Source organism: Megascapheus bottae, chromosome 23 (assembly GCF_031878675.1).
Source record: "Megascapheus bottae isolate mThoBot1 chromosome 23, mThoBot2.hap1, whole genome shotgun sequence".
Taxonomy (NCBI): domain Eukaryota; kingdom Metazoa; phylum Chordata; class Mammalia; order Rodentia; family Geomyidae; genus Megascapheus; species Megascapheus bottae.
The window spans coordinates 20,958,254-20,975,866 of record NC_143531.1 but is presented as its reverse complement, the minus strand read 5'-3'; the positions used below and the strand labels follow the sequence as shown (position 1 = coordinate 20,975,866).

Below are 17,613 nucleotides of genomic sequence, written 5' to 3'. Positions count from 1 at the left end.
AAGTCCAAGGACAGTGCTCAGGCCCTGAGCTCAAGCTCAGGACTGGCCAAAAAAAAAAAAAAAGATTAGGATTAGAGCAGAATTATTGGCATGAGCCATCAGCTCCTGGCTAGGTTGCATTATTTTGAGGAGAAGTATTGTCACTTCAAACTATTCAGTATCCTTGAGAGTATTTTCTTGGTGTTTTGCAGGTAGTAAACCTATTAAATAGGCATGACTTTGTAAGATAATAATTATTCATGAAGTATTTTAAGTCAGATATTCTCTTACATCATTTTTACTGGACTACAGAATCTCAGCTGATCAGATGATGCTGTTTGGCTGTATACTTAGTGGTTGGAAACTTGACAAGTTGGGAGGACCCTTGTAGCCTTGGGTTCAGTACATTTCCTTATTCTTTGGTTGTAATGACTTCTGATATGGAGTGTGGATATGTATTCAAATTCAAGGAAAGAAGTGGTGCAGATAATATCAAAGAGCACAGTGTACACGCATACATGAGCGCACATACATGTGTTAGAGAACTGTACACAAGGCCTCACTGTGGTAAACATGGGTCCTTTCACTGAGCCACACCCTAGCCCTGTTAACATTCTTTTTTTTTAACTGTATTTTTTTTTTCTTTTTTGGTATTGAGGATCAAACCCAGGGCATTGTACTTACTGGGCAAATACTTTGCCACTGAGCTACATCCTAGCTCCCTGTTAAGCATTCTTAGTTGATTGTCAAACATTGTTTGTCTTCAAGTGCTCAGAATTGGCTGTTGTAGTGATGGGTCAGCAGGGGAGCTCTCTTGCTCTCAGCTTTATCATTTTTGCTGAGCAGTGGGTACTGATTTAAAATTTGGTGTCCTGTGGGGAACATTTTTGCTGTTTAACTGAAGTCTAAAAGCAAGCGAGTGTTCTGGGATGCCAGAATTTAATTTTTTCCAAATATGGTCGTGTAAATTTGGAAGTACAAGAGTTTCCTATCAATAAAGTTTTGCTATATTTCAAGCAGCCTGGTTGGTTAATGAAGAATGTACCATGACATTAAATTTAGACTTTCTCTCTTGAGAATTCATCATTTAGAGACTCTGGGTGATTAGCCCAATCCTTTTATAAGGATCTTTTTCCCTTGTGATTTAAAGTTAATAGCCACAAGCATGTGTGAAATTCTGGGTTCAGTCCTTACCACCGCCACCAAAACAGACACAGACACACAGACACACTCTTCAAGTTGTACACAGAAACTCTTCCTTTCTTTTTTTTTTTTTTTTTTTTTGCCAGTCCTGGGCTTGAGCTCAGGGCCTGAGCACTGTCCTTGGACTTTCTCAAGGCTAGAGCTCTACCACTTGAACCTCAGCACCACTTCCGGCTTTTTTTCTATGTATGTGGTACCGAGGAATCGAACCTGGGGCTTCATGCATGCTAGGCAAGCACTTTAACCACTAGGCCAAACTCCCGGCCCCACTCTTCCTTTCTTGAAGTGTTTAATCACTGTGTTAAGATATGGGAATTTTATGTTGTAATCTTATCACTCTAATTCTTTTGGACAGATGATTCTGCAGTAAATATGTATGTATTACATTCAGGAAACAGCCTTATATGGATACAGGTAATTATCAATGCCTACATTTAGAATTTGAAATTACAAGGGTACATTTAACTGCAACCTGAGGGCTTTTAGAAACAGATGCTAAGACACTTGTTAAGACTCTGTTTTGCTTTCAGTTAACCCTTTGTCCTTTGCTTGAACCCCTGTTTGCATGGAGGTTTTCAGCACTTACTTTCTGTTGCTGTTCATCCATCTGTTGAGCAGGTGCTAGGTGCCTGGTCTGTGCTGTTTTTATTTACTTGAACAGAGTGAGTTCAAGCTGGGTAAATACTTTTTTTGGCAAAGAGGAATAATATGGATTTTCTTTTGTTGTTACAGGATGTGCATCATTTCTCCCATAGAAATGATCTGTCTCTGCAGTTTGAACCCGTACTACTACCTACTTCTACAACAAACTTTACAAAAATTGCCTCCTTTACTTGCAAAGGTATACATTCTAGTAATATTGAAGATTTATTTTGTTATAACATATGGAGTATGATTTTTAAGAAATAAATGGATTGAGCCAGGCGTTGTGGCTCATGCTTGTAATCCTAGCTACTCCGGAGGCTGAGATCTGAAGGTCATAGTCCAAACCAGCCTGCGCACTGAAGTCCATGAAACTCTTATCTCCAGTTAACTACTAGAAAACCAGAAGTTTGAACTGTGGCTCCAAGGGTAGGGAGGTAGCCTTGAGCTGAAGAGCTTAGGAACAGCACCCAGGCCCAGAGTTCAAGCCCCATGACCGACCAAAAACAAACAAACAAACAAAAAGAATGGATTGATTTTAATAAGCTACAGTTTTCAGTGGTTCTTAGAGATAATTTGATCCAGAAACTGTGGCTAATTCCACTCGTATTCCGCCACACTGTGTAAGAGATGATGTTTTCACAGGTAGTGTAGGTGTACCAATTGTTTAGAGTGTGATACATAAAGTCTATGGCCAGTACAAGCCCAGTCCTGTCATTTAGGTTCTTACAGTTACAAAGTCCTATAAAGGAATTTAGATGGATTTGAAATATAACAAAACATGCATACCCTCAATCATCTTTAAAGGAATGTAACTTAAAGCAATAAATAAATAAAATATAATTAATTACTGAGGTGGATAAAGATCAAAGTGATTGTTAATATTCTGTGTTAGTAATGATTAGAAAATAAAACATTTATGTTTTAACTAAAATAGAATAGATAGTATACTGTTTGGAGGGAAATTTGGCAATCTTAAAAAAGTTTTAAATATGGACCAGGAGCGTGACATAGTAATGGAGTGCCTGCCTAGCATGCACAAAGCCAGAAGTGGCCCTGTGGCTTAAGTGGTAGAGCGCTAGCCTTGAGAAAGCCCCAGGACTGGCATAAATAAATAAATGCATATATATATATATGTGTGTTCTTGATCCTTAATTGTCGTTCAAGGGACATGTCCCATAGATACACATATTTGCAAAACTTCCTAAGCTGAGCAGGTTGGTGCACAACTGTAGCTCCTTAGAAGGCTGAGGTAGGAGACTGTTTGAATTTAACAATTCAAGCCCCGCCTAATTTTTATTAAAAGCTCCATCTACAGAAAAAGACTTAAGACAACAGGACAGCCTAAGCATCTACTGTTGTTACATGAATGCATGTACAGGAAAGTGTATTCTTCAACCATTAAAAAGCATCACAACAGGGGCTGGGAGTTTGGCCTAGTGGTAGAGTGCTTGCCTAGCATGCATGAAGACCTGGGTTCAACCCCTCGGTACCACATACGTAGAACAAGCTGGAAGTGGTGCTATCGCTCAAGTGGTAGAGCTTTAGCCTTGAGAAAAGCCCAAGGACAGTGCTCAGGCCCTGATTTCAAGCCCCACATCTGACAAAAAAAAAAAACTCTGTGCATTCACTGACGCATAAATTTAAGGACATAATTTTAAAATGAAGCTGATTCTTTGTATGTCTTAGATACATATTGGTCTATATATCAGTGTATGTCTGTAGAATATATATCCTATCATAGACCTATTTGTCTATATAGATACATATCTTCAAATTCATGCCAATGATTTGGACCTAATACCCACATATCAAGGAGACCATATGCCTGTTATTCTGATAAATCAACAGTATTTTGAAATGTATTTCCACTCTTCATTTACTTCCTTTTTCCTATTTAGATTTTAATCCTTTCATACTTACTTTTCTATAGGCTTTCATTACTTTGCCAATGAGCTTTGAATTTTATTTTTGTCATTGATGTCAGGACTTTGTTCTTCCTTATGATAAAGTCACATCTATGTGAAGAAAAGCCACATGGTATTGACTTGAAGCCCTCACTACCTCCAAGAAAAAATGAGAATGTGGTTTGAAAATGAAAGAGGAAGAGTATAGATAGCATATTCCAGATTATTAGCCACAAGCTAGTCAAGGAGAAAGGCAGGTTGGAAGCGAAGTATCTTCCATGTATAGTTCATTCACTAACAGAGACTGAAAAGTGAATAGTCTATTTTTTTTCAATCATAGTGAAATGAATAGTGCTTATACTTGATATTTATTGCTTTATATCAACAGCAGCTACATCATGTGATGGTGGAGTCACAGAAGTTGTGAAGAAAAAAAGCACTCAAACTCTAAATGCTTGTCTCGCCTCTCCAGTAATTCAGGGGTAAGTTCCCTGAAGTCCTGGATTTTTCATCCTTAACATTTTCAAAATGTCACTGATAAGAGCCAGGCATTGGTGTCTCACACCTATAATCCTAGCTACTCAGAAGACTCAAGAACCAGAGGACTGTAGTAACAAAGCCAGCCCAGGCAGAAATGTCAGTTGACTCCATCTTCAAAATATCCAAAAGAAAACAGGACTGGGGTACAAGTGTGGTACAAGTGTGGCAAGCAAGCCAACTGAGAATAAAGTCCTGACTTTATATGATTTTTCTTTCTGGACTTGCCACCTGTGCATTAGCACATGAAAGGTTTCCAAGAAGATTGGGAAGAGGGAACTAAACAATTAGATTCATAAAATAGAGTCTACATCAGACAACCATGTAGTTGGAAAGAAATGCTCGTGTGGTGTTCTCTGAGTTTCATGAGTTGTGTTCTGATCCTGGTTTTGTCTGTGGCCTCTGCAAATACCTTGATCATGACACAGTCACCTCTTCCTGGCCTTCAATTTCTGTGACTGTGAACCAGAAGGTGAAGTGATCCAAACCTTGATATGGTTTTATGCTGCCCTCCTTTTAGCAGTTGGAGGCTCCTGTGAGTGTGGGGTACTGTCTCTATGTGGGTGATAGTCTACGTGTCTTCTGTTTGTAGGTATTTCAGAGTGGAAACTTCTGCAGCCCAGTTTCTCGTAGAGGGTCATGAGACCTCATCAGGAGGGTGGTCAATATGGTTCCTCAACTACTTTGACCATGGTGTTGTATTAAAGGATGTGTTTGTTTCCAAGGACACTAAACACATTTTAAAGGTATATATGATAACTTTTAAATTTTAGCTCAATTTAAGCTTTGTCTAAAGTTGAATGCTATGAAATAAATATCAATAAAAATTAATTTTGACTTCTAATTTTTAAAGCAAATAATTTCTTGTTAATACTTTCAGAATTAGTTATAAGAGTTCTCTATTCTTGTCTGTTCATGCCTTCCCCTCCCCTTTCGGCTCAATTACTGCTCAGGGATCTCAAATGGTCAGCAACATATTCATTAAAAATATTTATTTTTGCTGGGAGTTTGGCCTAGTGGTAGAGTGCTTGCCTAGCATGCACGAAGACCCGGGTTCGATTCCTCAGTACCCCACATACATAGCAAAAAGCTGGAAGTGGTGCTGAGGCTCAAGTGGTAGAGCTCTAGCCTTGAGAAAGTCCAAGGACAGTGCTCAAGCCCTGAGCTCAAGCCCAGGACTGGCAAAAAAAAAAAAAATATTTTTACCATTATTCAAAATGTCATATGATTTGTACTAAAAGATTATATTTAGTAAAAACTTCAGAATTTGTGAAAAACAAAATAGAGTCATATTAAGTGTTGTTTAGAACATATTATTTCTATAAGAAATAATAGATTTTGGCTGGGAACTAATTAAGATTGAATTAGGCTTCCTGATATATAGGAGAACATTAGCGTCATAGTCTACAATGATCTTAGTCATATACTTAGTATTAGGAAAAGTAATCTTTCTTGCTTCTTTTCTTTTTAGATTCTGAATTTCACGGGCCCTTTATTTCTACCTCCAGGCTGTTGGAATATATTTTCTTTGAAACTTGCTGTTAAAGACATTGCCATAAATCTGTTTACCAATATATTTTTGACTACAAACACAGGTGCCATTTTTGCAATACCTCTGCACATTTTCTCAGCATCAACCAAGGTATTGTTTACAACACTGTATGTGTGTTATAATTTTAACATTTTACTTATATGGTGCTTAGGATTTATTATTTGGGTTGCATACATATTCTTAGGGAACAGATATTCCCTAAGCCAGTCTTGGATGTTGCATTTGTTTTGATGTGGAACTCTATATGGAAATGGCTGTTTTTATTTTTCACGAAGTAATTTGAAAAAAAAAATTAAAGCACTACCACCAGGTGCTGGTGGCTCACGCCAAAACCTAGCTACTCACTAGCATTGGTTGGAAGCACGAAACATGAGACCATTATCTCCATTTAACTACCAAAAAAGCCCAAAGTGGAGCTGTGGCTGAAGGGGTAAAGTGCCAGCCTTGAGCAAAAGCAGCTTAGGAGCAGCACCCAGGCCCTGAGTGTAAGCCCTAGGACTGGTGCGTGTGTGTATACACGCACACACACGCACACATAGTAAAGCAAATGAATTCATCAATTTCGTTTTCATTTAATATGAAAGATTTTTTTCCTTATTTTTTTCCACGCTGGGTACCAGTTTCAGGACCTTGTAGGTATTGGTTAAGTGCTCTACCATTGAGCTATACCAGCAGTTTTAAAGAGAGGAGTATTGAGTTACTACAGCAAACATGGCTGAGCTTTTAGCATATGTTTGTAATGACTTCAGATACATTTAGATTGTTAAATGTTTTCAGTAGACCTCTTTAAGTCACTAATTAGTGAACCAAGTCTTAAGCCTGAAAGGGTTTATAAGAGAATGCTTTCTTGGCCGGGAGTTTGGCCTAGTGGTTAAAGTGCTTGCCTAGCATGCACGAAGACCCGGGTTCAATTCCTCGGTACCACATATATAGAAAAAGCCAGAAGTGGTGCTGAGGCTCAAGTGGTAGAGTTCTAGCCTTGAGAAAGTCCAAGGACAGTGCTCAGGCCCTGAGCTCAAGCCCAGGACTGGCCAAAAAAAAAAAAAGAGAATGCTTTCTTAAAAGCTGGACAAAATGTGTTTTATTTAGATTATCTTAAACGTGTTTCATTTTTCTTAAATGTTTAATTCTTTTTACTTGGTTATTACTGCTTCCTTTTGATTCAAGCTATTCTATATAACAACAGCTTCTAACCTTTTCTCTTTGAGACATTCATGCAACCATCTTTATTATTTTTCTCACTTATTGTTGATGTTTCATAATTAGAAGTGCCCTATAGTTAGCTGTAAGTAAGAAAGCAGAAGATATTCTAAAGTATCCAATATTTATCTAGTTTGAGCAGGGGAGATTTCTTAAAAACTTCCCTTTCTAGTCAAGAGATGCACATAAGAAGAGTGACTATGGGGGAGATTCAAAGTCAGGCTCTAGAAACAAATGGTATTCAATGTTCTGGGGTAGCTAGGAATTAGCATATAATGGTACACTTTCTGTGAGGATTAGAGTGTACACATTGTAAAACAAGCAGTCTAAAAACCAAACAAGTAAGAATGTCCTGAAAATATAATCCTTAATTCATATGGCAGTTTGGTGTCTCATGGGTCCATGGTTGTCATTATGGACATTGATGATTGTATGGAATCTACTGTAGTGAGAGGAAGCTAAGATTTCCCTAGATTTATGATTAAAAGGAAACAAATAAATTCTTGTTGTTTGGTTTTTAATTAAAAAGACTTCACTGAGGTAGAGGCCAACATCGTATTTTTGTGTGTTAGGATTTTTATATTTAGTTTTATGCTTTAAGTTATTTATATATTACTTTTTAATCTAGGAAGGGAGTCTGGGTTTTGAAGTGATAGCACATTGTGGCATGCATTATTTCATGGGAAAATCAAAAGCAGGTAAGTATTTTGCCCTTAGACTTTCTATAGACTCTAGTTTTGGGGGGAGTGGGAAGCAGTGAGTGAAATTAACATTTTTAGATGAAATAATAGGTTCTCTTGAAGTACTTGCATCATATTCTGTTCAGAAGCATGGTCATTGACAGAATGACCCAAAATAGTTTATTAAATCCTCCAGTGTGCTTGTGTAAATATGACCCTCTTTGTTTCAGCAGCTTAAACTTTTGTTAAGAGATCTTGGGGAAAAAACAAAACAAAACAAAACACTGTTTGGTCATTATAGTAGACTTGACTCCAGGAAAAATGGAAATTTTCTAATTTTTGTGGGAAAGAGGTGACTAGAACTTAATCAAGTAATTTGGAATTGCATGTGCAGACTTAATAGGTACACACACCTCTCATTAAGAGGTGCTAAATGGCTTGAGTGACTGAAGGTCATGGTGTTTGTTGATACGGATATGATTTCTAGGTTGGTTGGGTTGGTTTTTCTTTCGTTACTTTTTTTTTGCATTTTGATATATTGCAGCATTTGATCTTTATGAGAATCCTATCCATTTCCTGGAACACATTAGCAGAAACAAGACTCAGACTGGCTGAGCCATCAAGAAGACTAGTTCATGCACTTGTGCAGGATCTGCCTGTAGTCCATGGCCTCTTACTAGAATTTTAGTTGTTCTCAACACCCTACTTGGTATCCTGAAAGACTTCCATGATAGAGATCAATATTTAAATAGAAAATAGTTTTGTATTTTAAATTTAAAGCCGTGAGAAATGTTGCAAATATATTTGTTTCACGCTGTAGTCATGAGCCATGTCTTTTATTTTACAACCTTCATATGATCCATTTAGTTTTGCTTTTTACATGTTTAATTTGATGTATCATTTGCCATTGAGTTAGAGGGACTTCAATAGAGCAATGTAGGAAAGAGAATTTCACTTTGTAGTGCTCTCAGTTTGAGACGTCTAAAGAATCAGCCGAGTTATCTACTTATTGATTTGTACTTTCTGTAAGTCTAATGTATAAATCTGATCTTTTAGAAAATCTTAATTGGGACAAGAGCCTTTCTCTGGACCAGTCTACCTGGAGTATGGATTCTGAACTTGCAACTAAATTGTATGAACGATGGAAGAAATATAAAAATGGTGATGTCTGTAGGTAAGTCTTCATTTTTTTCTCTTTCTGTTAGGAATGATTACCTAGAACTTTTTTTGAAATTGCACTCTTAATTTTTAGTGATCAATATTGTTACTTTTTTGTGTGCTATTACTAGTGTTTGAACTCTCCCTTTGCTCAGCTTTTTCACTCATGGCTGGTAATCTTATTACTTGAGCCACATTTTCACTTTTAAGATTTTTGCTGGTTAATTAGAGATAACAGTCTAGCAGATTTATCTATGTGGTCTGGCTCTGAAACTGAGATTCTCATGCGTGACACCTTTTTAGTTTAACATATTTCAAATCTCAGAAAAGATGAAAGGGTAATGCATTGAATTGATATTCTTTTTTGGCAGGGGAGGAGATGGCGTCATGGGGCTTGAATTCTGGCCTGGGTGCTGTCCCTGAGTTCTTCAGCTCAAGGCTACTGCCACAACCCCACTTTCTGTTTCCTAGTGATTAATTGGAGATAAGAGTCTCATGGCTTTGTATTGCCTGGACTGGCTTTGAACCATGATCCTCAGATCTCAGTCTCCTAAGTAGCTAGGATTACAGGCATGAGCCACTGTGCCCAGCTTGAATTTGATATTCTTTTTTTTTTGCTAGTCATGGGGCTTGAACTCACAGCCTAGGCACTTTCTCTGAACTCTTCTGCTCAGGGCTAGCATTCTACAACCTTGACTCACACTTCACTTCTGGCTTTTGAGTGGTTAATTGGCGATAAGAGTCTCAGGGGGACTTTTTGCTGTCTTTGAACTGAGATCCTCAGATCTCAGCCTCCTAAGTAGCTAGAATTACAGGCATGAGCCACTCACTCCTTTGAGTACACTCACTTTTTTTGTGTGTCAGTCCTAGGGCTTCAATTCAGAGCCTATACACTACCTCTGTACTTTTTTCCCTTGACTGCTATTCTGCCACTTGAAACACATACAGCTCCACATGTAGCTTTTTGATGGTTAACTGAAGATAAGAGTCTCATGGACTTCCCTTCCCAGGCTGGCTTTGAGTCACGCTTATCAGATCATAGCCTCCTGAGTAGGAAGGATTATAGACATTAGCCAGCAGTGCCCCACTTACGCTCACTTTTATTCACCAAGTCATTTGAAAATAAATTGTAAAATGTCATCATATTTTAACCCTTAGCCTTCATGGCTAATCCTTATTTGAATCACAGACTGATAGCTATAAAATGGTAATGTTTCTAACAATTTCTATTGGTCTACATCTACTAGTATATAATTGGTTAAAAGCCTTTTTTTTTCAACATCACTGTAGTTTCTAGATAATGTGTTGTATGATGTTATAATAATTATTGTTGTTGATGACAAATTGTCCAAAGTCTGGTATGGGTGCCCTAGTGTTTCACGTATCTTTTATAGGTTGCCATCATTCTCTGACCAATTCTTTTTTCAGGACAACAGAATGTCCTATAATTAATGTGGGGCTTTTTTTTTTTGGTGGGGCCCCAGGTGCTGGGGATCAAATTTGATGTCTCTTGCCTGCTCTTGTCTAGCTCTAAGCTATAACCTCAGCACCTTAGAATGATTCCTAACATTTTCTCTTCCCCAATAGTCCTCGTTCCTTTTAGGATAGAGAATAGTATTCCATGGTTTCTCATTCGTAATATCAGAATTACTTATCATAACATTTTCTTTCTTTATCTACCTATCCAGGAAGAATGTTTTAGGAGTGACTCAGATTGTCCATTTGAAGAAATTCAAGGAATTAGAATCCTTTGCTTCTTTTTTGCCTCGTTTGGTTGTGGAGCCTGGCCTTGTGATAAACTTCAGCGCAACTGCCCTGAGGAACAGTGTGGTGAGGATATCATAGCTGTGTGTCTCACCAGCCTTTTCAGAGTGCCAAGATATTTCCACTTGGGGATATTAATTTCAGAACCAAACACACCCATATGTCATTAAGGCATTTTGAGTTGGGGAGGTATCTAAAGAACAAAATAGCAAGTGAAACTCTTAACAGACTGAACATGTACTAGGTAAAGAAGTGTTGAAGTTCTTAACTAGATGTGTGACTTAAAATCTTGAACAACATGTAGGAAAATGCATGGCTAACACTGACTTAAATGAAGTTGAGTGTCATAAGGAGAAGCTCTGAAGAAAGAAGCCCAGGAACCTGGGCTCCATCTGTCAGTTGACTTTCTGTCTTTAGTGTATTGACTTCCTTCCTTATACATATTCATCCTGTTTAGCCAGGGTGACAGGGAATGCGGTGCCACTAGTGACCATTCATTTATGTCCCATAATGGCAAATTGCATCACATATGCTCCAAGTTATAATATACATCCTAGCCAGTGCTCATTGAGCTTCCTCAGGATGATATCCTAGGACCGTTTTGTTTTTTTTTTTTTTTTTTTTTGAGGGGGGCAGTTTGCCAGTCCTGGGCTTGAGCTCAAGGCCTGAGCACTGTCCTTGGACTTTCTCGAGGCTAGAGCTCTACCACTTGAGCCTCAGCACCACTTCCAGCTTTTTTCTATGTATATGGTACCGAGGAATCGAACCCGGGTCTTTGTGCATGGTAGGCAAGCACTCTACCACTAGGCCAAACTCCCGGCCCCTGTTTTTATTTTTTATATAATATTTTGTTTTGAAACAATGTCTATTTGAAGAAAAGTCAAAGTATTCCCAGGAGTTGTTCACCAAGATTCCTTGCTATTTAGTGTTTGCCACGCTTTTAGGTAATTTCCTCTCCAGATCTGATACACATTTTTATGAAACATTGACAGTGTCAGAAATTAGGTTACTTCATCTCTATTTCACTGGAAATTACTTATAAGCAAGAGAATATAATTACCAAAACCAGAAAATTAAACATTTATTGCAGTGCTGTTACCTGATTTTACATTTTGTGTTCAAGTTTTTCCAACAAATCTACGGCCATTCTTAGTTTTGTTGCTTTTTCTTAGATCAAGATTAGCATAGGATCTCATTATATTTTAAGTCTTCCTTAGCTTGCCTTTGCCTTATATAGCAGATCCTATTTGTGCTAGGGATTGAACTCATGCTAAATATGTGCTCCTTTACTCAGCGACACTCCTAGTTTACATAAAAGTTTTTGAAGAGCGCAGGCCATTTATTTTCTAAGCTGGGTGATGGTTCTGATAAGATCCCAGTTACCCTCTACCTTAGGGGGATTGTGTTGTTCATGCTCTGAAAACTCCTCTCCCCACATCTAGGTGAAGTACTTCATGGTGAGCAACCCATCTTCTCTGCCAGTTTCCTTGCAGCTCCTGCCTCTCTCCTTGTACCCAAAGCCTGAAGCTGCAGTGCGCTTGTTACACAAATGGTAGGAAGACTATCTGAAATGCTGATGAGCAGGGTGGGAAACCCAGACTGTTTAGCCTCGGAATGTGAAATTTCTGTGGTCTTGTCTCCTGAGCTCTTGGTGTATGAACCTGGGTAACAGGTCCTTTGAGTGCATATGATTTGATGGAAGATGCTTTCATTCAGTGTTACTTTGTTGGTTCCATCAAGCAACAGAATGTTCTATACTTGAGTTAGGCATAAGAAATGAGTTAAAACTGTGTAACTTTGTGGTGCACACAAATCATCTTAGCTACTTAAAAAGTCTGAATTTGAAGAAAGCCTGTATAATCTTGTTGAACCTGATGGTGGATGGATAGGTGTGCGGATGAATGGATGGATAGGTGGATGGGTGGGTGGATGGCTCTAGTGTTTTAGTATATCCTAATCTTGACTTAAAGAAAGAGAGATAATGGTTAGCATTTGTTCATATCTGTTACTATTTTTATAAAATCAAAGGATAACATCCCTTGATCTCAGTATTTCTGAGCCTCAGCAGCTTTGAGATTCTGGACCAGATGATTGTGGGACAAAGAGGCTGTCTTAAATATTGAAGGATGATTAGCAGCATCCTTGGCTTTTACCATTAGAAGTTAGTAGGGTTTACCAGCCATAGCAACCAAAAATGCCTGTAGACACTACCAGGTGTTTTGGGAAATAAAGATACTTTTGGTAACTTATTCTTTCAGGTTCCATAGCTATGAACTGTTTTGAGAAAAAACCCTGCTTCCTACTCAGAACTTTTGACATGGTACATATCTTCACGTCTTGTTGCTGCCCAAGTCATTCATTAAATAACATTATTGAGCACTTAGTGTATGCCAGGTTTGGATGTGAAGAGTAGCCAGAGGACTGAATGTGTGTGTGTGAGTAAATGTCTATATGCACATAAATGGGAGACATTAACTCTTCATTGTCAGATCTGAATGCTATTTTGAACATTTGGGTTTTTCTTTGTAGGTTTGGCACTGATATGCAGATGGTTAATTTCACAACTGGTGAATTCCAGCTTACCAAGGCTTGCCCTTACCAGGTAGGATATCATCACCAAACAGAAAAAAGAACTCTGATACACTAGTCTCCAAAGTAGTGGGCCTTATTACTTTTTGTTTGAGTCTTTTTGTTCTCTAAGTGGCTCTCTAATTTTCATTCTCTAGGCACAGAGTTATGGCATGTTTCCTTCAGTGGTTAGGAATAGTAGTGATATGTGACATGCTGGGCATATCTACCTGCAGACTCGGCAGCTCAACCCCTTGGTTTTCACTCAGTAGTTCTTTGGATGGCTGAGCATTGGCCTCACAGGTATGGGGTGTGTGAGATAAATAGATGAATTCAAAAGGAAAGCATCTGTAGAAAGAATGCTCACAGAAACATACTCAAGCACACACTGTACTTAAGTGGAATAGGAAATTTGTTTCTCCATCCTATTCCTCAAAAAAAAAAATATACTATTGCTCTGCTTAACTGGAATAGCAAGAAGGAGACCACGGATAACCTATGACTAAGAGTTCAACTAAGAGTTCAGCGATAGGGAAGTTTTCAGTGTAATCTTGTCTACGAATGAAAACACTTTGCAGAAAACTTTCCTTTCTTACATGTGTCGGTGGCAGTACTGGGAACCAGGGCCTTGCACTACCCAGTGCGATGCTCATTCTTCTCTGCTCCAACCAGTGCCTGGGCCTTAGGAGATAATTTATCCAAAACACTTGAGCTGTTTGCCCCCTACTAGAATCATGTATTTTAGAATAGAAAACAATGTCAATTTCTTTTAGATCTGCATATTCTATCAAGATTTGAACAGATAATGTACCTCATTTGAAAAAAAAAAGGGGGGATATTTTTCAAGAATATCATACCTTTTGTGATGAGGGAAATTACTGTCATTGTTAACTCATTGCACTGACAGAATAGTATCAAGAATGGAAATTCAACAGAAAGTTGTTAAAAACTCTTGGTGAGGTAAAAAAGAGACTCTTGCCTGGTAATTTCACTGGTTTATTTTTGTTTTTGTTTTTGTTTTTTTCTATGTATGTGGTAGCAAGGAATCAAACCCGGGTCTTCATGCATGCTAGGCAAGCACTTTAACCACTAGGCCAAACTCCCGGCCTTCACTGGTTTATTTTTATGGAAGTAGACATTGGAAGTTACCTGTGTGACCTTCATTGGGCAAATTGTTTAACCTCTCTGAGCCTCTTCTCTCACTCTTGAAAAAACATTTGAGAATATTCCATAAGGTTACTAAGATTGTTTTGTAGTGTGTATGCCCTAAGCAATCCACTGTTTGGCATGTAGAATACTAATAAATGCTGCTATTATTCTTACAACTTCCATACCAAAAGTCAGCAGTTTTTTGTTCATTTATATTTATAAGGTAGAATTTCTTCCTTTATGAAGTTTGTAATTCTATGGAGAATGAATTAGATAGCATTCGTATTCATTCTTTCAAAACAATACAGGAAATGAAAGTGTACTTGAAGTGACTCTTGCATTAATCCTAACTACTCAGGAGTATATAGTCAAGAGGATCATATAGTTCAAGGCCAGCCTAGGCTGAATAGTTAACTTTAGTGGAGGCATGGCTTAAGTTGTGTAGTACCAGCCTAGCAAATACAAAGCTCTGAGTTCAACCCTCCCCCATGCCACTAAAAAGCAAAAAAATGGGAAGAGATATTGTATATGCTTATAAGCTCTAAATAAACAATGAACATTGCTTTGGAGAAAATGTGCTAGAAAAAGCAGAAATATAAAAATGACATCTTTTAAAAATATTTTCCTATAAAGGTGAAGTACAGAGGGGTTACAGTTAAATAAGTCAGATAATGAGTAGATTCTTTTATGATCATATGTAAAATAGTGCTTATCAAAATGAACTTCTAGAAATGGAAGCAAGAGTTTTTTTGTTTTTGTTTTTGTTTTTTTGTTGGTCATGGGACTTGAACTCTGAACCTAGGTATTGTCCCTGCGCTCTTCAGCTCAAGCTACCACCCCACCCCTTGAGCCACAATGCCACTTCCAATTTTCTGGTGGTTAATTGAAGATAAGAGTCTCAGAGACTTTAGTGCCCAGGCTGGCAGTTATCAGATCTCAGCCTCTTGAGTAACTAGAATTGCATAGAGGTTTTGTTTTGTTTTTTGTTTTTTGTTTTTGTTTTTTATTGTACCATTTGTAGTTGTTTTGTTTTTTTCTTTCCTTTTTTTTCTTGATAAGTTGTGGGACTTGAACTCGGGTCCTGGGTTTTGTCCCTGATCTCTTCAGCCCAGGGCTAGCCCTCTACTTGAGCCATATAGCGAGACTTCCAGTTTTCTGGTGGTTAATTGGCTACAAGAGTTTCACGGACTTTTGTGCCCTGGCTGGTCTTGATCCAAAATCCCCAGGTCTCAGCTTCTTGAGTAGCTAGAATTACAGGCATGAACCCCTAGCTGGCTTCTTTCCTTTATTCTCTGGTTTATTCCCTTCTGTTGTTGTTTTTGATTTCTGTACCCTTTCTCTTGTATATAAGTTTATCTGATTGGGGAGGAAAAGGGGAAACATAGAAATGGTGAGACAAAGGGTGAACCAATTCAGCAGAGAAATCCATCAGATACTATCTTGGAAAAGAACTATACAACTTGGAGAGATGGAAAAGTCAGAAGGGGAAAAACTACATCCTAAGTGTTAGCACTCAAGATTTACTTTGAGAAAATCTTGGAGAGTATAAAGGAATATATGAATACATGATCTTGTTGCTGAAGAGACCAAATATAAAAAAAGACAGTTTCTATATGAACTTGAATTTAATCTTAAAGACGCCTTGGAGTTTTCTGAAGGTAGCTGTCTTGTTTGATTTCTGTAGAATTTGAGCAGAGCAAGTCTTTTTTCTGACTATTTTTGGAACATCATCTCATATAAAAGGTTTCTAATTCCAACTCCCATCCAAACCAGGAAACAAATTCCTTTCTGGCAGCCATGTCAGGTTGCCCTGTAGTCACTGCCTATGTTTACCAGCTGTGTCAGGCATTACTTATTGGGGTGAATGTAAAAGGGTAAATAAGAGGTTGGAAGTGTAGCTCTAGCTTAGTAGTAGAAGGCCTACCTGTCATATGCAAGCTTCTGGGTTAAATCCCTAGTCCATGCATACGTTCAAGCACACATGCATGCACGCACACACACACGCACGCGCACACACAATTAGGTTAATGAAGGATGGATGTAATCATGTTTGTATCTAATTTGTGCTTACTAAAGATGGAAACTTGCTCTATTGGAGAGTAGAATGTTTAACTGTGTCCTTAATGATTTTCAGGGAATGCAATCTGAGGAATCTAGGTTTGGCACTCTCCACTTGCATTTGCAGCCTTTGGAAATAAAAAGAGTTGGTGTGGTTTTCACACCAGCTGACTATGGAAAAGTTACCTCACTCATACTAATCCGGTAGGTGTGTGCATGTCTTGGAGTCTATTTCTTTCTTACTGATTTATCTATCTAAATTTCTTTGTCTTTTAAAAATAATCTCTGTGGGCCAGGAGTTTGGCCTAGTGGTAGAGTGCTTGCCTACCATGCACGAAGACCTGGGTTCAATTCCTCGGTACCACATACATAGAAAGAGCCAGAAGTGGTGCTGTGGCTCAAGTGGTAAAGCACTAGCCTTGAGGAAAAGCCCAAGGACAGTGCTCAGGCCCTAAGTTCAAGCCTAGGACTGGCAAAAAAAAAAAAAAAAAAAAAAAACCTCTGTAGTTATAGCTGACATTCCCTTCCCAGTGTGTGTGCAGTGAGGAGGGCCAGGCCATGCTTCATGGTAGGAAAAAGTGGTGGCTGAGGTGAGAGGCGTGCAAGGCTGGACAGAGTCCCAAGACATTTTTCACCTCCCCCCCCAATAGGATGTGTCTGTTCATGTCCATAAGAGGGGAAATGCCTTTCACTCCATATCCAAAGCCATCCCAAAAGATACCACATACGCATGGTGCACGCACATGTGTGCAGGCTTACTTGTCTATCCTTAGCACAGAAGAACAACAAGAACATTGCGGTAGGCACTTAGTAGTCGCTGTAGCCCCAGAGGACCATGGTAGAAGTGCTTCCTTGAGCCCACTGGCTTTCTCTTTTCATTCATTTAACTGACAGTTATTGTTAACTGATTTAAGTAGCTATTTGTATGTTTCATTATTGTTTGCATATTTAGGTGCTGTTTATGAGAGTCTTTCAGAGATTTATAGTAAACACAGATCTGTATTGAAGGTGTCTGTGTTGGTGAAAAGCCTCACACAAACATACATTTTCATTGTATTTTTAAAACTTTTTTACTATATGTGTTTGCAAAAAAAAAATCTTGAGATATCCTTTAAATTTGAGTTTGTGCTTCTGCAACTGAATGTTACTCAAAAGAAAATGTTCCAAAGTATTTTTTTTTTTTTTTTTTTTGTCGTCAGTCGTGAAGTCTGGGCCT

General features: G+C 38.3%; 1 protein-coding gene across 6 annotated transcripts in view; it reads left to right on the top strand.

The window, feature by feature from the left end:
* Tmem131l (transmembrane 131 like) overlaps positions 1 to 17,613 on the top strand; it is a 127,965-nt gene that overhangs the window by 85,517 nt on the left and 24,835 nt on the right. For all 6 annotated transcript variants that reach the window (XM_090356844.1, XM_090356841.1, XM_090356840.1 and 3 more), the window contains 11 exons: positions 1,538 to 1,596; positions 1,915 to 2,023; positions 4,120 to 4,213; positions 4,861 to 5,014; positions 5,740 to 5,910; positions 7,649 to 7,718; positions 8,757 to 8,874; positions 10,547 to 10,688; positions 12,065 to 12,174; positions 13,152 to 13,224; positions 16,474 to 16,601. In XM_090356844.1, coding sequence (XP_090212970.1) covers positions 1,538 to 1,596; positions 1,915 to 2,023; positions 4,120 to 4,213; positions 4,861 to 5,014; positions 5,740 to 5,910; positions 7,649 to 7,718; positions 8,757 to 8,874; positions 10,547 to 10,688; positions 12,065 to 12,174; positions 13,152 to 13,224; positions 16,474 to 16,601 — 1,228 coding nt within the window. The remainder of the gene's footprint in view (positions 1 to 1,537; positions 1,597 to 1,914; positions 2,024 to 4,119; positions 4,214 to 4,860; positions 5,015 to 5,739; positions 5,911 to 7,648; positions 7,719 to 8,756; positions 8,875 to 10,546; positions 10,689 to 12,064; positions 12,175 to 13,151; positions 13,225 to 16,473; positions 16,602 to 17,613) is intronic.